General features: G+C 41.5%; 1 protein-coding gene across 2 annotated transcripts in view; it reads left to right on the forward strand.

Annotated features, from left to right (window-relative positions):
* Window positions 1-19,273, forward strand: part of KDM1A (lysine demethylase 1A) — a 64,309-nt gene extending 45,036 nt beyond the window's left edge. For both annotated transcript variants that reach the window (XM_032621373.1, XM_032621384.1), the window contains 11 exons: window positions 5,360-5,502; window positions 5,880-5,970; window positions 7,159-7,293; window positions 8,069-8,142; window positions 9,113-9,224; window positions 12,386-12,518; window positions 14,336-14,523; window positions 14,946-15,060; window positions 16,714-16,841; window positions 17,534-17,680; window positions 18,766-19,273. In XM_032621373.1, the coding sequence (XP_032477264.1) occupies window positions 5,360-5,502; window positions 5,880-5,970; window positions 7,159-7,293; window positions 8,069-8,142; window positions 9,113-9,224; window positions 12,386-12,518; window positions 14,336-14,523; window positions 14,946-15,060; window positions 16,714-16,841; window positions 17,534-17,680; window positions 18,766-18,951 (1,452 nt within the window). In that variant the 3' untranslated portion in view covers window positions 18,952-19,273. The remainder of the gene's footprint in view (window positions 1-5,359; window positions 5,503-5,879; window positions 5,971-7,158; window positions 7,294-8,068; window positions 8,143-9,112; window positions 9,225-12,385; window positions 12,519-14,335; window positions 14,524-14,945; window positions 15,061-16,713; window positions 16,842-17,533; window positions 17,681-18,765) is intronic.
* The last annotated feature ends 1,806 nt before the right edge of the window (window positions 19,274-21,079 follow it).

Here is a 21,079-nt window from a genome sequence, read left to right on the forward strand (position 1 = left end):
AATACCATTGATTGGATACACTCAGTACCTACCATAACTTAGCAAGTTTCCACTTTTATTCATAGAGAGTGGTGCTTAAGTGGTTATACTTTTGATAGAGGTATCTTGGCCGTTTCAGTTTTCATCTTCCTTTTTGGAAACATCTTTGGTATCTTTAATGAAGTCTTTCTCTACCCTTTAAAATCATGACTGCCAATCCCTGCTTTTTATAAATGTAAAAATCTCATGCCTTCCTTTAATGTTTTTGAAGTTGCAAAATAAGTTTTTTCCCCTCAAATATAGTTATAATACTGACTTTTCTTTTCCAAACTATATTAATTTATTTAACAAGAATTTACTGAGCACCTCTGCTATGTGCTAGAAGTTGCTGGGGTGCACTCCTTAGACATGCCATGTGTGCCTTCTCCACATGGCTTAGTCCCTGCTCTAGGAAAGTCAGTTATTTACATCCCCTAAAAGATTCCTTATGAGGTAAAAGAAGGAGAGGGAGGCAACAGTCTCCATTTATAGAATCACATTGAATTTTATTTGAATTAAGGATATACCTGTTGTCCTTATTCTCCCTTCAGGGTTAATAACAATATCTCATTTCCCTTAGCTATTTGGGAATCTGGGTTAGAAACTCCTCAGATGTAAATTTCTTTTTCCACTAATCTTTCGTTTACCGTAATTGTAGAAGTGCATGGGGATGGGAGAGGTGGAGGTTGACTGTGGCCTCTGTTGGCCAGATTTTGCCATTACAACTTTCTTCAACGTGTAATTCTTTCTGAGCATTTCTCTGGCTAAATCTCAGAACTTTGAGTACCTGGAACCTAGGTACACTTAACTCCATTTTTGCTCTGCTGCTAGAGAACTTATGCAGACTGGAAGTATGACAGATGGGCAATGTTTTTGAAGACCTACCAAGCTTGTGATGATAGAATGCAACCAGAGGTAGAACTAAGGAGAGCTGTCCTTCCTTTGAGATGATTTCTTACAGAATCATGGACTGTGTCCAGAAAGTTGTTTGGCTCTCCCAAAATTTATTCTGCATGAGCCAGTCACACAGGCTTCCCCACCCGGACCATGTTCAGGGATGCTCCATATAATCCATCCTCCATATATGGATGCTGCGTATAATAGGATCAAAACAGTCAGGATTATACCCCATTTAGAGGAGTGAGACTCACCAAATTTTTAGTCTTGAAGGAACCATTTATTTGGAGCCTTTCATTGAGAAATAAATGGTTTTGAAAAATCATAAAATCCGTTTCAAGCAATAGCCTTTTTGTTTGATTCTTTGCTAGGAAACTGTATCAAAGGTCCTTTCCCGAAAGACTGCTTCTTCGTTTGCTGTTATGTGTTGTCACTGTGTTGTAATAAAAAATCCAGCTGCGTAAAATGTGGTGCTTAAGCCTTGGTAATCATTTGCTGAGTTCCTTTCTGAGGATGCAATTTAAGAATATACAATAGAACAGTCAGGTTAGGGCTTCCCTGGTGGCGCAGTGGTTGAGGGTCCGCCTGCTGATGCAGGGGACACGGGTTCGTGCCCCGGTCCGGGAGGATCCTGCATGCCGCGGAGCAACTAAGCCCGTGTGTCACAACTACTGAGCCTGTGCTCTAGAGCCTGTGAGCCACAACTACTGAGCCCGTGTGCCGCAACTACTGAAGCCCACACACCTAGAGCCCCTGCTCCACAAGAGAAGCCACCACAATGAGAAGCCTGCGCACCACAACAAAGAGTAGCCCCCGCTCGCAGCAACTAGAAAAAGCCCACGCAGCAACGAAGACCCAACGCAGCCAAAAATAAAAATAAATAAATAAATTTATTTTCTAAAAAAAGAATGAATGGTCAAGTTAAACTAAAATTATTGTGACTTGTGTTAGAGATTGCCAGTATTTCAACATCCTTTCATAATTATTTGTGGAACTAACAGAGTCCAAGGGTTCTCACCAAAGGGAAAGAAATGACCTGAAACAGGTATGTAGGGGGTGCTTAGGGTAGTCAGTTGCTAAAGTTCTTGTCATTGTCTGAGTGTGTCAAGTAGAATATATCTAATAGATTAACTTTAGAAACAGAGTCAAGGTTTAAATACATCAAAAACACATTTTAGTTTTCTCCCAGTCAGTATTGGTGTCCTAATGGACAAGTATTTTATTTACTCTTTTCCAAATATTTCTTTAATTTTAAAGTGTAATTTTAAAATTAATGGGAAAAAATCCAGGTTTCAAAGCTACCCCTGGTGTCACTGACAACATTCCTATAACTGCTTAGCAGAAAATGGATGGGACCTGACTGCTGACGGGAGCCCTGAGTTAGAGGGGGTGTCCTGGAGATGCAGTCATGTCATTCTGGTATCAGATGCAGCAGTGATCTTTTGGTTTGGTGTTTGTTTGGTTTGATTGTTGTTCTTTTTCTCTTGTACTGAATTTTGCTTATTCCTCTCTGCTTTCTGCACTGTCTCCCTTTACCACCCCCACCCAAAGTGCCTTTCTTTTGCCCATTTCTGTGCCTGGACTCTCTCATTTTAGTCTCTGTACAGTCTGTTCCTTATCTCTGTGGTAGTTGCAGCTTCTGAGCTCACAATGCTTCTGTCATGCTGTGTGTTTAAAGCCTTGATTTTACTGCCGTCTTACAAAACGAAACTTGGCTTGGCTGTGGGCTCTTATTTACAGTTTATTTCTCTCTCTGCTGCACTGGTTAAAAGGACACTGTCAAGGTATTTTTCTTTCATAATTTTTCAATTCATTTTCCTCACTGTTTACAGTAACCCATTAAAAGCTTGAGACTTAAATCTTTCCCTTCCAAAGATCCCGTCCATCATACATTCCCACTGGTTTGTTGTTGTAGAGTTGCACCTGTATGTTGGGCTGGTGCCATTTGAGTATTTGTCATTGAAAGCGCATGTAAAAAGTCAAGTTTTTTGTCGGGGATGTGGGTGGACTAAAGGGGAAAGTGTAACGAATCAAGTGGGCTGCTCAGCAAACAGAGGGAAGAAACAAAAGTTCAAATTTGGTCCCTCTAACCTTGACAGTGTCCCTTTAAATATTTCTGTACCACACACCCTGGACCCCAGATACTGAGCCTTTGAGTGCTGTGTACTTTTTCAATATGAACTTCCCTATGTAACTGTCACTCTAGCTGTAAAGATTAGAGCTTGTCTAAAGCAAGCCATCCAATTGACACTGGAAGAGCTTTAATCTGTACCATTTGCAAACTTGGCGTATTGGCACTTTCTGTCCTATTGTAGAGGAATATGTGATCTGGCCCCTCTTGCTGCTATAGCATCCTCCTGCTAGGCATTTTAGAAGCCACATGTAGAAATATCACCATTTGTACTCCAGGAAAAGCAGTCATTCATATTGCATCTGTGATCAGTGAAGATCTCATAACTTTGTAGATTTCATATTGAAAATGTGATTGTTTCCTTTTTAAAGGAGCACCAAATTTAGAACCATCTTTTGTAACATCACTGCGGGAATTAACACCAAGCAAAATTTCAGCATTGCTTTGAGCTGTTCTTTATGTGACCATCATATATAGAGTATATGTAACTGACGGGAAAGTAAATGAAATTCCTGACAAGAGGGTCACTTCCATCAGCTCTGATAGCTGTGTAATCAAAACAAGTAGCGATGTCACCAAGAGCTCCTTTCTTTGGCCCTGGACTTGAATGGGTAGGTCAGATGTGTTTGATCCACCAAGTCCTAGGTACCACCCTGATATATAAATGGCACCAAGCATCTAAAGCCTGATTCACTGCCTTATTTCTCAACATAAACCAAAAGATTCTCAGGGGTTTCTATTTCTAAGGCTAAGGGGGATTCTCTAATTCATAAAGATTTCCTGATCTCTCCCATGTGTGATCTTTTAGAACTTGATGCTTTAAAATATTATTTTGATTGAATTAGTTATAGTGTCTTGTCATCATTTATAGTTCCAAAGGAGAGTTGCAGTCCTTTTCCCTTTGTTTTGGTGCAGATTATACTTCTCACCATATTCTTTCTGGCTATACCATGGCTCATCTGATAAGAGTTAGTGTGTGGCTCATCAGTGAAGGGGCAGAGGCTAGTGCTTCGAAAGCATCCATTGAACTGGGAAGGGCAGAACTGAAGGAGTTGCAGATGAGAAGCAGAGTTTTACTGTCATGATCTTGTCCATAATAGTTACCTCTAATTGTAGATCATTCTTCCTCAGCCTTAGTGATTATTAGGGCTTACTTTCATGTTTTGTTTTCTTGTTACCAATTTTAGGTTGATGGTAAAGTGAAAATCCGAATTTTGAATCCTGTTTCCCAGTTGGTGCCTAGCGCCTTTTTTTTTTTTTTTTAATGTATTTATTTGGCTGTGCTGGCTCTTAGTTGTGGCACGCGGGATCTTCGTTGCCGCACGTGGGATCTTTCGTTGTGGCATGCGGGATCTAGTTCCCTGACCAGGGATTGAACCCAGGCCCCCTGCATTGGGAGCACAGAGTCTTGACCACTGGACCACCAGGGAAGTCCCGATGCCTAGCTTTTTATGGCAAGAGATGCTTGCCTTAGACATGCTTTTTCCTTCTTGCTGTTCCCATGAATTCAGCAATAGGATTGTAGATACAGTTCACTTTGGGGCTGAATTAAGCAGTAGCAGAGGAATTTGTGTCAGCTAACTGATGGTATCACTAGGTAGGGGCACAGCAGGGATTAGGAGCATGGTCTTGCAGCTTGATGATCTGCTTTGCAATCTGTTCTCTTACTCCACAGTAGTGAGCCAGACCTGGTACCTCAGTCACTCATAGTCTAAGAGCATTGGATATTCAACTCTGAACTTAATTGGTGCCATAAAACACTATTACTCTGAGAAAGAATTAAGATGCTGTTGTGTTCTTATTAATAGCCATGAATTTCACTTCTCTCTTCCCTACTCCTACCTGAAATTGTCGTCTTTGAGGGGAAGCAGATACCTTGGGCTTATTTTTTCATCCTGTCCTTATTCTGGAAGGTGCTCAGGTGTGTTAACATAGTCTTTGTTCTCTGGGACTTCTCCAGTGTGTTGTCTGCATGTCAGCCCAGCTTATCTCAGTGCATGTCAACTCCAGGGCATCTTGTGCTCCACATGACTTCACTCAGCACCAATGTGAATCCTGTGGCTGTTAATAGAGGTAGAGTCCCAGCTCTGAGGGCAAAATCGTGAGAATAGGAAAATATCTGGGCTGAAACATTTCATATCTCATTTAATGGAATTGACCACTTCATAGAAAAGACAGTTTGAATCATTGTCCTCAAAGGTTTCCCCTTTGAGATACATATTTTGACCTTATAAACTGTAGAGCATTTGTGTTTTCACGGATGGTTATGTTTAGTCGTGTAAGGACCAACTCTGCCATACTTCAAATTTTCAGGTTCCTAAAGAGAAAGATGAAATGGTAGAGCAAGAGTTTAACCGGTTGCTAGAAGCTACATCTTACCTTAGTCATCAACTAGACTTCAATGTCCTCAATAATAAGCCTGTGTCCCTTGGCCAGGCATTGGAAGTTGTCATTCAGTAAGTACTTTGATACCGCTTGTTGTATTATAGATTCCGTTTATAGATTTGCTATTTAATGTTTAAAGTTTTCATCAAATCTTATTTGAGCTAGTTTTCACTTATTTTCTTGTGAAATAGTTAAATCCAAAAGTAAAGCTATTTAAAATAATTACATGATCCTTAAGGCTCTCTGGATTGTAAAATTCATGTCTTTTATGGTATTGAATTAACTGTATTTAACATAGCCTAGAAAATAATTTGCCACCAGCCAACTTTCTTATTCCAAAGTATTAGAAATTTTAGAGGGCCTTGATGCCATCAAATGTTTCTGATGGGCACCTGTCTTACTCAGCAAGGCTGGCTGTGTGGCCAGAGCATATATATTATCTCTTCAGGTTGCAAGAAAAGCATGTCAAAGATGAGCAGATTGAACATTGGAAGAAGATAGTGAAAACTCAGGAGGAACTGAAAGAACTTCTTAATAAGGTGAAATTTTATATTTTTTCATAGCTGAAGATGCATCAGTAGGGGGAAAGGCCTTTAATTTAGAAATTTAAAAGCATTTCTGATTTTTTTTCTCCATGGGAGAGAAAGTCTGCACAGCTCATTATTGTTAAGAAAATAATGACTAGCAAAAGGCACTGTATTATCTGTCAGTCTTTCTGTATGGCATTATTGGTAAATTGATGCTGGGGGAAATAGATCTTTCCTGTGTCAGGTGGCTGTTGCCTGTTGCAAAGCTGGCCTAGTGCCCTCTGCTGAAGTCTAGGATGAGAAGGAGATCAGCTGCGCTGGGGTGAAGTTCCCACTGATGAAGACAACATGTCAGCAGCCAGTACCATAATTCATTGGCATAATTATTTCACTTGAGGTGCCAATATGTGGTACCTATAGGGGGGCCTTTGTTTATGCCACCTTCCAGAGCCCCAGCTCCAGATTGGGAAACCATTTGTTTCTCCTCATCCTGCCAGCTGCAAACTTGGGGGCTTTATGATGCAAAATCTGGGTGCATCTTGTGACTGGACTCTTGCCTCATTCTCTCACTGTACCTCATTTCTTCATCTTGTCAAATGAAGAGGTCTCTGGCACACCTTCTTCATGGATTGTGGTATGGATGAAGTGAGAAGAGTGGCTAGAACATGGCCAGCTGGTGTGAAGCTCCCAGTCTCAAGCTTTAACCTTCACCCTAGTCTTGTGTAGCACCACCAGAAATCCGAAAAAACTAACATTGGGAATGGTTCTTTAAGGTTCTTTGTGCGATGATTCGACCTTTTACATATTTAAAAAACAAATCATGACAATTTGTTTCCCAAAGCAATAAGTTTAATTGGAGACAGTTTGTTTTTCCTGGTAGTTAATTTTTAATTAATTATATATTTTTATTAATGGGACATTCCTAGTTCTCCCATTTGTTTTGGAAGACAGAGCCAATCCTCCTTATCTGATAGTGATGTGATACCTCTATGTTGAGCCATATAGGATTTTTTCCTGTTTTAAAATGTCATTAAAAAAATTTTTTTTAATACCATGATTTGGAAGAGGTATTTAAGAATTCTATAGACCTTGCAGTATAACCCTGTTTTGGTATAATAGCAGTTTAGGGGAGGAACCAAAGTACATGCTTTGGTGATCAATTACTGTCTGGAATGGTAAATTTGTATTTTTCCCTCTTAGATGGTAAATTTAAAAGAGAAAATTAAAGAACTTCATCAGCAATACAAAGAAGCATCTGAAGTCAAGCCACCCAGAGATATCACTGCTGAGTTCTTAGTGAAAAGCAAACACAGGGATCTAACTGCCTTATGCAAGGTATACATACATGCCTCATTGGTTTTAACTTGGAATCCTAAGAAATAGTATAGATCCGGGAAACTTTGGAAAAGAGAGAGCCACTAGCCAATCACAGGTGCCTGTAGTAAGAAGAAGAAGAGGGTTTGGTACACAGGAGCTGTGGGAACTTAATGGGTTAATTTTGTCTGCTTTTTCTGCAGAATTCCTGCCTTGTTTTCACAGTGTCATCCTTTAGCTTACCCACATTTCAGTTTAGCCCTCTGTCATAGTTTATCTCTGACAATTTAAAATAATGATAATGAACATGGACTTCAGAGTTATTGAATGGAGTCAAACTGTCTGGTTGAAATCCCTAACTTAGTATCTCCTAGCCATGTGACCTTAGACTCCTTAGTCACCTCATCTGTGACATGGTGTTAGTACTACCTCACTTGTAGGGGGTGTGAAGTGGTTATTCCATGCTCGGGACACAGTAAACGCACCAGAAGTGGTAGTCACTATTCTTTTTCATCCTTACTGTGTAGCATACTAGTATGTTTCTTTATTTCCTCCTTCTGCATCCTCCCCCACCTCCCCTCCCCCACCCCCCTCAGTCTTAATTCTAGGCTAACATTGTAACTTGTCTCCAAGAACAACCATCCCTGAGCCCTGACCCAACCTCTAGCCTTCAGCTAAGGCACACTTGTAGATTAACCTGAACAGGGATATGGTCCAGGCCTTACACCCTGTGGTATAAATAACTAGGTGGGTCTCTGACCCATCAAGATCAACCCAGTTCTCTTAATTTTATCAGGAATATGATGAATTAGCTGAAACACAAGGAAAGCTAGAAGAAAAACTTCAAGAATTGGAAGCCAATCCCCCAAGGTAAGGAAAACACAAACGCTCAGAAAGATAGCTTTGGGCTTCCCTGGTGGTGCAGTGGTTGAGCGTCTGCCTGCCAATGCAGGGGACGCAGGTTCGTGCCCCGGTCCGGGAAGATCCCACATGCCGCGGAGCGGCTGGGCCCGTGAGCCATGGCCGCTGAGCCTGTGCGTCTGGAGCCTGTGCCCCGCAATGGGAGAGGCCACAACAGTGAGAGGCCCGCGTACCACAAAAAAAAAAAAAAAAAAAAAAAAAAAAAGAAAGATAGCTTTTACTGTTCCTTCTGTTAGATTTAAAAGAAAAATTACAAAGCACCCTGGGCTTTTATTTATGTTCAGTGAATGTATTGTAAATTGTTTAATGAATGGAAGGTATCTGTGCACATAGGACTGTTTGTCAGGTTCCTTAATCCTCTGCTCTTATATTTTAATGTGTAACGGTGTCCTAGATACTTGAATCTAGGTATCTTTTTTTAAAAGATAGCCTTTTCCCATAAGATTTGATACATGAATGAAAATTGTCTTTGAGTGGTGTAGAAGGTGGTATTGCTTTAAACTCTTCACCTCTTACATGGTGACAGTGTGCTGCATGTTGCATCCAGCCTCCACATACATCTACTCTTTTCTGTAGTCAGGGATGCTACCCATTCTTGCTTAAAAAAAAAAAGTCCATGCTTTATTCAAAATATAAAACAAAAAAAAATTTTTTAAGTAAGCTTTTATAATGCAAGGTAACAGTATAAAGAAGACTTTTTTTTTCCCGGAATTACAGTCAGGCCTTTGCTTTATGCAGTAAGCTTGGCCTGCTCTAGGCAGCAGGAATAAAGGACTTAATAAAACAGATACGGTCCTGCTTTTTGACTTAGAATTTCTTCACATAAGGCATAGTCCCACTGAGATCATCCACATCAGCCCATTGAGAATCGTAGTAATGTCCTTTAATAACCTTGTGCTCCTTTGTTCTCATTTTGCAGTGATGTGTATCTCTCGTCAAGAGACAGACAAATACTTGACTGGCATTTTGCAAATCTTGAATTTGCTAATGCCACACCTCTCTCTACACTTTCCCTTAAACATTGGGATCAGGTAAAATTCCCTTACCATGTATTTTGTTGCACATGTCTTTGAGAGGGCTCCTAAGATAAACTGTTAATTTGTTTGTATGTGTGTTTTTAAACAGTTTTATTAAGATATAATTTATATTCAATAACACTCGCCTATTTTAAGTGAGCAATTTGATGTTTTGCCAGACTTACATAGTCATGAACCACCACACCCACAATTAAGATACAGAACATTTCTGTCACCCTGAAAAGTCCTCTTTTCCCTTTGCAGTCAGTCCCCAGCCCTCCTGCTCCTGGCCCTACGCAACCACTGATTTGCTTTCTGTCACTATAGTTTTGCTTTTTCTAGAATTGCATGTAAATTGGACCATACAGTATATAATTGTACAGTATGTAGCCTTTTGTCTGTACCTTTTTTTGATTTTGAGATTCATTGTTGTTGTGTATATCAATAGTTTGTTTCTTTTTGTTGTTTAGTAATATTCATATCCATTGTATGGATACGGCCACAGAACGTACCCATTCACTGATACATGGACAGACATTTAGGTTGTTTCGTTTTTGGCTATAAATGATTGAAGCTACTGTGAACGTTCATGTCTTTCTCTTGGGTAAATATCTAGAAGTAAAATATTTGGGTCTGTGGGAAGTAGATTTTTAACTTTATAAGAAACTTCCAAACGGTTTTCCACATCTCATTCTCAGCAGCAGTAGTATATGCCCGCCCCAGTTGCTCCATAACCTCACCAACACCTGGTATCGCCAGTTTTTAAAATTTTAACCATTTTAATGGTTGTATAGTAGTTTTTCATTGTGGTTTTAATTTGCATTCCTTTGATGACTAGTAATGGTGAAGCATCTTTTCATGTGCTGATTGGCCATTCATATGTCAATTATTTGGTGAAAAGTCTGTTCAGAGCTTTTGCCTATTTAAAAAAATCTGTCACAACATTGTTAATCAACTATACTCCAATATAAAATAAAAAGTTAAAAAAATTAAATTTATAAAACAGTTGTTTGTCCTCTTGTAAGAGTTCATTATGGTCTGTAAATTCTGGATACAGTTCCTTTGTCAGATTTATGTTTTGAAAATACTTTCTTCCAGTCTACAACTGGCGTTTTCATTTTCTAAATGGTATCTTTCAAAGAGCAAAAGTTTTTAATTTTATGAAGTCCTGTTTATCAACTCTTTCTTTAGGCTTTGTGCTTTTTGTGTCCTGAAAAATCTTTGTCTAAACTGGGATTGCAAAAATTTTCTCCTGTTTTCTTCCTGAAGTTTTATGAGCTTAGCTCTTATGTTAGGTCTATGACCCATTTTGAGTTAAATTTTTGTATATAGGGCTTCCCTGGTGGTGCGGTGGTTGAGAGTCCGCCTGCCGATGCAGGGGACATGGGTTCGTGCCCCGGTCCGGGAAGATCCCACGTGCCGCGGAGCGGCTGGGCCCGTGAGCCATGGCCGCTGGGCCTGCGCGTCCGGAGCCTGTGCTCTGCAACGGGAGAGGCCACAACAGTGAGAGGCCCGCGTACCAGAAAAAAAAAAAAAAATTTGTGTATAGTGAGAGGTGAGGTAGGGTTCATATTTTTCTATATGGTTATCTAATTAAGTATTCTAGCACCATCTTTTTTCCTTATTTGTTTTGGAGCCTTTGTTGAAAATCAGTTCTTCCATTCAATATCTGTCTATCCATATGCCACTGTCACACTGTCTTGATTACTTTTGCTTTATAGTACATCTTGAAATCAGGTAGTATAAGTTCTTCATCTTTGTTCTTTTTTGAAAGTGTTTTGACTATTTTAGATCTATAAAGTTTTAGAATCAGCTTATCAGTCTCTTCAAAAAAATACCTTCTGGGATTGTCATCTTAACAATAGTGAGTCTTCTAATCCTTGAACATGGTATATCTCTCCATTTTTTTAGGTTTCCTTTAATTTATCTCAGCAGTACTTTATAGTTCTCAGTGTACCAGTCTTACACACATCTTTTGTTAAATTATTTTTAAGTGTTTTCAGTGTGATTTACTCTTGAACTGGTGAGAAATCACCATGTTTCTTAGATGCTGAATGGACCTCTAAATCTGAGACTTTGGCCAGACTTAAGATTGTATAGAAGTAAATATTATATTTTGCTTACATATTTTCATTTTCATTATACATTTTCCTAGTAAAATTATTTTTACTTCTTCATCTTCAGGTTATGTCCTGGTATTCTTTAGAATTTGAATTTGGCAAGGATTGCACTTGCTTGTGGTACAAATCTTGTAGAATTTCCAGTTTCTTTATGGTTTTTCATGTAAATACTAAATTACCTCTAGTCACTGATCTATCATTTGATGTTGCAATATGTATTCATCTGTAATCGTATTAAATTTTGAATGTAGGTGATGTGAATTGATCCATATGGGGAACAAATGAGTCAGTCACTAAGTAGTGAGAGTTGTGCTGCCAGCCCAGTATATTTTTATCTAATTCCTAAGAATCGTGGTATGTTTTCCCCAGGAGTTTCATGAAATTAGAAATATCAACTAGCCTTCAGAAGTTTCTCTATTTGGAAAAGTTTTCAGTAAATTCAAAGACATGAAATCATTTTGGGAATTCTTCCAGGCCAAATCTTGACTTCTTTATGGATTATCTTGGGCGAATCTTTATAATCCTAGATTACGTCTGGTTTGACCAACTTTAGTTTTGGAAGTCTTCCTCAACTTTAAAACCTGTAAGTTTAAGCCATAAAAACTGATTTTGCTGTTATGTAGAAGAAAATGTAATTAGGATGGTGAATCTGATATCCTACCACATCTATAGTGCATACAAAAGCCAAACAAACTTTTATGGTATCATCTGAATTTACTGAATAAGCTTCCTTCCCTCTCCTGCCCGCCGTGGGTAGTCTGGACTTGGTGGTGTAGGACTGTGATGATAAAAAGTCTATCACAGAAAAAAAGAAACTGCCCTAATCTCACTGCCCAGAGACAGCTATTACTGACATTCTGGCGTTTTTTCTGTTTTCCCTTTAATTTCCTGGGGCAGCTGTAGTGGAAGACTGAGTGATTATTCTTTAATTTCTGTCTTAGAATATTGACTTTACACAAGCTGGTGTTTTTTCAGTGTTATTTTATAGGACTCAATATAAATGGTATAAGTTAGATTAAGAAAGTGTGAAAATATGTTCTTTTCTGTCTTCTTTAGGATGATGACTTTGAGTTTACTGGCAGCCACCTGACAGTGAGGAATGGCTACTCATGTGTGCCTGTGGCTTTAGCAGAAGGCCTGGACATTAAACTGAATACAGCGGTTCGGCAGGTTCGCTACACAGCTTCAGGTACGTCTTTACTGGTAAGATAAATCTCTTACTTTGAAACATGATACTGATCTTTCGTTGAGTGTGACCTACAGAAAAAAATTTAGGTACATCTCCTGATAGAATGTCTCATAAACTATGATTCCTGAATTTAAAATTTTGCATTTACAAAAGTACTGAGGCTATAGAGCCTTTAGAGGCTCTGACCCCATCATAGTATAAACCAGAAAATTGGGGCAATTTTTAGAGTCTCCAGTTTGTGCATATTAGTTTGGTATTATAGTAAACAGCCAGGGAGTTTGGATCTAATTTTGCTAAGTATGCTCTTAAATACCAGGATTTGGGCCCCTAGGGCTTCCAGTGGGACCCACCCCTTGTATTTCACCATCTGCATCTTGGTTTTTGGCTTTTCCTGTTCAGGCGGGCTAACTGCTTAGGCTGGTTTCTCATTCTGGGAGCAGTTTTGCTGATAGGTTGACTTCAGAGATGAAATTGCCCTGTGATTCCTTTGGCAGTAGGCTCTGTGCTCATTACTGCTGCTTTCAGGGTGCATTTCATGTGGAGTGCAGAGAGCCCATCATCCACCCACCTTTGGAATTAATAGTCTTGAACTCCTTAAGAAAGCTAGTCACCCCCGCTCTCTAAGGGCTCTCATGACTAGTGGAGATGTGGCCACCAGTCTTGCCTTCCATGGCCCCTTTTCTAGAGTTGCTGAGATCACCACAGATCATTTTTTTAACAACCAGTGAAACAGTTTGGGTTTTTTTGGGTTTTTGGGGTTTTTTTTTTTTTTTTTTTTTGCAGTACGCGGGCCTCTCACTGTTGTAGCCTCTCCTGTTGTGGAGCACAGGCTCCGGACGCACAGGCTCAGCCGCCACGGCTCACCAGCCCAGCCCCTCCGCGGCATGTGGGAGCTTCCCGGACCGGGGCACGAACCTGTGTTCCCTGCATCGGCAGGCGGACTCTCAACCACTGCGCCACCAGGGAAGCCCCTAGTGTAACAGTTTTTGATTTTAGTTTTCCCTTCAGAGGCAGCTTCTGGCTGCTGGTGTTGAGAAGATCTACAGGCTTAAATAGCCATTTGCAGGCAGGTGGAGAACAGTGAGACTAGCTTTTGTGTCATTTTCCCTAATTCTGTGGCCACAGAAAATGGGCGTGTATGGAGCTGTCATACTTACTTTGAGCTATCTATGTATTTTTCAGAAATTATGTAAAGAGGCATTTACTGAAGAAAAAATTGAACACAAATGAGGGAGAATTACATTAACTTACTTTCAGTACCTTTTCTGTGGTCAGCTTTGAGCTCATTCACATCCTGGCAAGCTAAGTATCACTGTATATTCTCAGGGATAGCATGCTCTGTGGTTTTAGGCTGCATCCCTTAGATCGGCACCACAAGCTTCTGATATCATTCTTCTTTTGGTCCTTAGTGAGCGCCTAACCACAGTGGAGAGATATTGGTTCTATCAGGATAGGCATTTTACTCTTAATTTTGGTCTAAATTTACTTAACTTTGGTAAATGATAAGGTCCTATTATTAGTCCAAAAGATCCCCGGTGTATCAGTCGGGAAGGGGGGTAGTATGGTGGTAGAGATCGAGGACTCTGAAGTTGACTGTTGGGTTTAAATCCTGGCACTTGTTACATGTATGGCCTTAGACAAGTTACTTCACCTCTGCCTCAGTTTTCTTTTGTAGAAAAGGAGCAGAACTGACTTCACAAACTTGTAGTAAGAATTAACTGAGACAGCATGTAGATTCTACTGTGCACTAAATGTTCAGTACCCTTGTCATTATCATCCTTATCACCAATAAAGCCTTTTTCCTCTAACCTGTCTAGGATGTGAGGTGATAGCTGTGAATACCCGCTCCACAAGCCAGACGTTTATTTATAAGTGTGATGCAGTTCTCTGTACCCTTCCCTTGGGTGTGTTGAAGCAGCAGCCACCAGCTGTTCAGTTTGTGCCGCCTCTTCCTGAATGGAAAACATCTGCGGTCCAAAGGATGGGATTTGGCAACCTTAACAAGGTAACTTGCCCTAGGTACCTCTCTACATACCCAGTGTACAAATATCAGTCTGATTGCCCTCCACTTAGAAAGGAGAGAGGTTTGCGTTTTTGAACATTTTGCTGTGCTCTCAACTCTGTGATATCAGGGTGAGGCCTGTCAGTGCATTCACTTTAGTACCTAATTATATATAAAGTATCCATGAGGACTGTCTTCTGGGGTCACTTCTCAAACCCAAGCCTATAAAAAGAGTGCTAAATGTCTTCCTAAGTAGTACACTTATAATAGGGATTTCTAGGCTTATACTGAGAGTAGATTAGAAGGAACTTATTTTAGTAAGGTCTGAGGAAGAAGTACTTCCTGCTGAGGCACAGCTGTGCTTAGCTTAAAGCCATGTTCTCTGAGTGCTGTCACCAGCTTATGCGCTTCTTTTTTACAAATAGGTCGTGTTGTGTTTTGACCGGGTATTCTGGGATCCAAGTGTCAATTTGTTCGGACATGTTGGCAGTACGACTGCCAGCAGGGGTGAGCTCTTCCTCTTCTGGAACCTCTATAAAGGTAACGGCTTTCTAGTTTTAATCTTTTTACATCCTTATAGGAATAGAGAATTAGGAATATTATACCTGCCTTCAAGGAGCTCACAACCTAGTGGGGGATACAGTAAAGAGGCTGGCAGCCTCAGAACAGGGCAAGAAGTAGAGGAGTGAGAGTGAAAGCCAAGGCACTGCAAGAGAAAACATAGAAGAAGAAATCAACTCAGCCAGGGGCTCGGGCTCAGGCCCAGGGAAACTTCCTTGTATTCCTCATTCTCAGACTTTTGTATCTGACTTGCCCCTGAATCTTTGATCACTTTCCCTAGAATGTATTTATCAGACTCCTACCTCCTGTTTTACATTCTTCTGTAATTGGGTTGTTCTTAGTTCTATATAGAGCTTTTTTTTTTAAAAGAAGTATATTTAGATCTTACCTCATTCCAAGAAAAGGATGTGGCCTGGCCTTGACAGTGCAGACACATCAGTTAACCAGTTTGACTGACACGTGGTTCTTTCCATCACTCCTCACTGCCTGGTACTGAACATCCTTCGCATGGCCAGGGCCACTAACCCCGCAGAGGAGCCATTTGCTCCCTGAGCACATTGTTTTCCAGCAACAGCTGAGTGCTCTTTCTCTTCCCTGATCTAGGCCATCAAGTCCTGTCAGGGCCTCACTCTCTCTCTCAGACCTGTTTACTTCTTTCCCACTGCCTACCTCCCAGTCCAGGCCACTCTTACCTCATACCTGTTCAATTGCCAATAGCCACTGACTGCTATCCCCACTTCTTTCTTTTGATGGCTTTCATTATCGTGGCCATCATGAAGGCTGAATAATCTGACCCTTCTTTTCTACTCAGCTTCTTCATTGTCCATGCCCTCCCCAGCCTCCAGGCACACTTGTCTGCTCTCCTGGAATCCTAAAATGTACCATGCTGTCTTCTGCTCTGGGGCCTCTGCATTGTACTGTGCCCTGGGCCTGGGGCGCTTTTATTTTTCTCCTTCTCTTCCTTCCCAACGTGGCATACTCTATGCAGCTTCAGGGCTTGGCCCAAATGTCACTATTTCAAAGAGACTTTCCAGGACACATGTATTCCCGCTGCCTCAAATGAAATTATGTCCTTGTATTCTTTTCTCTGTATTCTGTGTTTTCATAGCTTTTATCACAGTTCGTAATTGTCTCTATGATTATTTTTGTTGTTGTTTATTTTTGGAGTATATAGTCTAGTTTATAGTTTTTATATCCCTAGCATCTAGTACTGTGGCTATCACATAAGCCTGTTGCACACAGAGTCACGAAATGGGTGAGTAAGGGTGATGATGAGTATGGAAGGGCCTGGGATGACAGCTAAGAGGATGCAGCCCTGGTCATGGAGATGTCTAAGAATTCTGTGTCTAAATATAGGGACACTTGATAGCAAGATCTGAAGTTATATCTTCAGGACTTCTGTATTCTGCCAGGTTGTAAGAAATGAAGTACATGAGTCACACTTCACTGTGGTTTGCCAGCACCCTTCTGGGGATAGGATTCAAGTTGCTGGCTCAGAAACATGTGTCTAGCATGAGTGGTGCATGTCTGTCATCAGATTTCAAACAGCCAAGAATAATGTGAGACCTGATAAGGAGGTACTTGAGAAAAGTCTGTAGGAAAACCCTGGAATTGTCCTTTCTGTTTCTCTAGCTCCAATACTATTGGCACTAGTGGCAGGAGAAGCTGCTGGCATCATGGAAAACATAAGTGATGATGTGATTGTTGGCCGATGCCTGGCCATTCTCAAAGGGATTTTTGGTAGCAGTGCAGTGCCCCAGGTAAGTAAGTAAGGGGTGGGGGCAGGTGAGGATCTGGGGTTTAGACTAAAGCAGGGTTTGATGTATCTCAAGTTGCAGCATAGATTCTTGGTCAGGACAGTTTCAGCCAGAATTGTGTGCTGGGTTTACATTAATGCTAATGTTTAGAGTTCATGCCCTAAGTATGGGATTGAGAAAAGCCCCCAGTACATGGGCCAGGGGATTGAGAAGGCTATTTGCCGCATTTCTTTGCTTGTGTTGTCTGTTGTCTCTGCTTGTGGAATCATCCCCACCCCCAATTCCCCAACCACCTTTCAGACGAAGTGGCCAACTCCCCAAGGGAAGTCTCAAGAGAATCTCTTGGTACTTTTTTCTGTTATTCTTTCTTTAGGTCCATTGAACACTTTTAAGTCCCTAATGATTCCTTTGAGAGAAGGCATATTAATGCTTCATGTGAATTTTAAAAGGGAACAGAGATCAGTCCCTGGGTATATCTCTGGATTCATAGCGAGAAGGCAATCTGGAGGCTTCCTTGCAGCCTGAAGGCATTTTTTTTATTTTATAGCAGCAGCATTCATCACTTGGCTAACTCTCGTGTCTCTTGCCTTTCTCTCACTTGTAGCCCCCACCCATCACAGCTTTTCCACCTTTCAGAAACGACCGATTTGTCTTTGGTGTCCAGTAATAACTTCCACTCATGGTTTCTCCTTTAGCCCAAGGAAACAGTGGTGTCTCGCTGGCGTGCTGATCCCTGGGCCCGGGGCTCCTACTCCTATGTAGCCGCAGGATCATCTGGAAATGACTATGACTTAATGGCTCAGCCAATCACTCCTGGCCCCTCAATTCCAGGTGCCCCACAGGTGAGAAACTGGCAAACTATACCTGAGCTTATTTGGAAGAAGGCCAGTATCCCAGGATTTCACGGTAAAAATAGTGCCACTGGCTTTCTTTTTAGATTTTAGTCAGTCTTAGACCCTTGGACCCTTTCAGATAACCAAAAGCAGAGGGAAAGGGAGGGGCAATATTGTTTGTGTCTAATTCGTTACATGTTGGCCTTGTCAGTCTAGACAGTCTGTGTTCAGAATGCAAGAGTCCAGAGTAAAAACCAATTACTTTTTCCTTATTCAGACTTTTGTTCCTAAAAAACAAAAACAAAAACAAAACCGTCTTTAATTGTGCCCCATTTTGTACTGGCTCGTAGGTTTGTTGCAGGATCCCAATTACTTAGGGGCCTCCAGGAATGCCCCTGAGAAATAACCTAACGTCTTTATGAGTAGTCAGGGTTTCTCAGGACCCTGTGGTAAGTAAGGCCTGCTCTAAGCTGAGAGGCCGAAGTGTTCCAGAATGAGAACAAGTGCTGTGTTCTCTCTGGTTCAGAGTAGTCGGGAACACCACACCTCTAGTAGGGGATACATTAGGCAAAGGAAGCTCTACAACTGGGTATCCCCCAGAATTAAACCGATAAATAAACACAGATGCAGTTAATCATCACCGTAGAACTAAGGCTGGGCTGAGTTTTTTGTTTTGTTTTGTTTTTTTCTGGTACGCAGGCCTCTCACTGTTGTAGCCTCTCCCGTTGCGGAGCACAGGCTCCGGACGCGCAGGCTCAGCGGCCATGGCTCACGGGCCCAGCTGCTCCGCGGCATGTGGGATCTTCCCAGACCGGGGCATGAACCCGTGTCCCCTGCATCGGCAGGTGGACTCTCAACCACTGTGCCACCAGGGAAGCCCTGGGCTGAGTTTTATTGCCCCATTTCTACTTGTTTGTTCTAGGAAGATGCCTGCTGATAAGGGAGACTCTTTTTGGGAGAATGACGGGCCAGTAATGGGGTGGGGAGGGCAGGTAGTGAGCCCTCAAAATCCAACAGGAATTTGGCAGTTCAAACACAACAATAAGGCATATTTGCAGCCTGCTGATTTTCTCTAATTTTTTTTCCTGCAATAGCCTATTCCACGACTCTTCTTTGCTGGAGAACATACAATCCGTAACTACCCAGCCACGGTCCATGGTGCTCTGCTGAGTGGGCTGAGAGAAGCAGGAAGGATTGCAGACCAGTTCTTGGGGGCCATGTATACCCTGCCTCGCCAGGCCACACCAGGCGTCCCTGCACAGCAGTCCCCGAGCATGTGAGATGGATGTGTTCTAAGGGAAGAGGCCGATGTGTTTGTGTCTTTTGCTGCATAAGCAAAGCTCTTCTAGCAATATTAGATTCTACTGAGAAACTCACCCTGGCATCTGGGCTCCAGATCAACTGCTAGAGCTCCTGGTGGTCAGGTGGCCAAGGAGGTTGCCGCCTTTAAGTGACTTAGAGCTAGGGAAGCACTTGTCCATTAGTGTGGGAGTCTGTGTTCTTCGTTAGGACTGAGGCAAGCAAGTGCTGCGAGAGAACATCTTAGTCTCTTCGTGTGTGGTGGTTTTTTATATTTTGAGAATAAAACTTCATAGAAAATTAGTCTTATCTCTTTGTTTCCCCTTAGGTTTCAAGTTATATATAAGGCAGGGGTGTTACTCCTTTGAAAATGCCAGTTTTTATCCATGTTTAAATAAAGAGGATGTTTATATAAAGGAGAAAATGGTTTGGTCTGGTCAGAAGACAGGATTGAGGGGGGTTCCCATAGAAGCAAAGTGTTTGTTTCCTGGTCTGTGGGGCTAGACTTCCCCATTGGGATTGTGGGGTGACCGTGTGCCAGGGGTAGGAAGCTGCAGGTCAAGCATATGGATATTTGGAAACTGAATGAATTTTCAAGATAAGACACAAGCCTTGACACAAAGTTTGGGTGGGCCTCTGGCATACCATCCTGGCTTTATTCCCCTAGATTCCCTCCATGGGTATGTGCCAACTTCCCACTTCTGTCCAAGGTATTGATATAAAAGTTTAAGGAGATCAAGGGTTTAGGTAACATAGTGGAAATTTTCTATTGCTGCTGTAACAAATTGTCATAGCAGACTCTAAAGGAAGATTCCATTTCCTTGCCTCTTTCAGATTCTAGTGAGTGTATTCCTTGGCTTGTGGCCCCTTCCTCCATCTTAAAAGCACATTACTCCAATCCCTGCTTCCATCATCACCATCTCTTGTTCTGTAGTCAGATCTTATCTCCCTCTTATAAGGATACTAGTGATTTCATTTAAGGCCCACCCAGATCTCTCTCCCACCTCAAAATCCTTAATCACATTTGCAAAGTCGTTTCTGCCACGTAAGACTAAAACATTTTTACAAAAAGGGAACAGTGCCTTTTTCTTCCAAAGGGGTTCCTAACAGACTATGTTACTGTAAGTTATGTACATAATCTGCTTCTGGAAGTTGGATTTTACTCCCGTTAGTCAATTCTTCCCTATAATTAGTTTAAATGAGGTTTTATTCTTAGTAAGATTTAAGGGACATTACATTGGTGGTCTGACTGGAAGATGAAGATGGAGAGGGCTTTTTCCCTCGTCCTGGAATGAGTGACAACCATGGGAAAAATTTGCACACCAGGATCAGGGCAAGTGGTGTAACTATGATGTAAAGGTGAGAAGAGCATGTAGTAGAAAGTATATTGACTTTGGACCACAACCTATATTTGAATCCTAGCTTTCCCATGAATATTGTTACCTCAGGAGGTTAGGGTGTCGGATCCAGTGGTATGTGGTCTTTGAAGAGTTTTTGTTTTTTAAATAAACGACATAGGCAGCTTGGGAGACGACACAGATGATTGTTTTGTGTGTGTGATGAGAGAAGAGCCTAAAAGTAAAATGTAGCAATGAAATAACTGCTATATGATTCTAAGTCCAGTTACATGAGTCCGAGGAAATGTCCTTTCCCAAGCCTCAGCTATGTTTCCAGTCCTTACGGCATCAGTAATTGGCTGAGTATTTTCAGTAAATGTAAATGAAATATACTAGCTGCACCAGTGCACAGCAACAGCTGTACACAGAGATGACATCAAGAAAAATGGCATCACTGACTCACACTCACACAAAGCACATGGAAACTAGGGAGCTTTATTGGTTACATATTGTGCTGCAGAGCCAACAGAGGCAGCATTAGAGCCAGAGGATACATGCAGACAGGCAGCTTCAACTATACACATGCACCCAAGGAGCCCTGAGTCACTGCTCATGGCTTCGCCCTGGTTTCCAGCGACAGGGTCTGGCCTCCTTGGTCCCATGCTTGGAGCAGGAATGTAGGAGAAGCTGCTGCACCTAGACTCCAAGGGGCAGGGGAGAGACCGGAGCACCTGCCTGAGCAAGTAGGTGTGGACCGACAGATACTGATGTG

Source organism: Phocoena sinus, chromosome 1, assembly GCF_008692025.1.
Source record: "Phocoena sinus isolate mPhoSin1 chromosome 1, mPhoSin1.pri, whole genome shotgun sequence".
NCBI lineage: Eukaryota > Metazoa > Chordata > Mammalia > Artiodactyla > Phocoenidae > Phocoena > Phocoena sinus.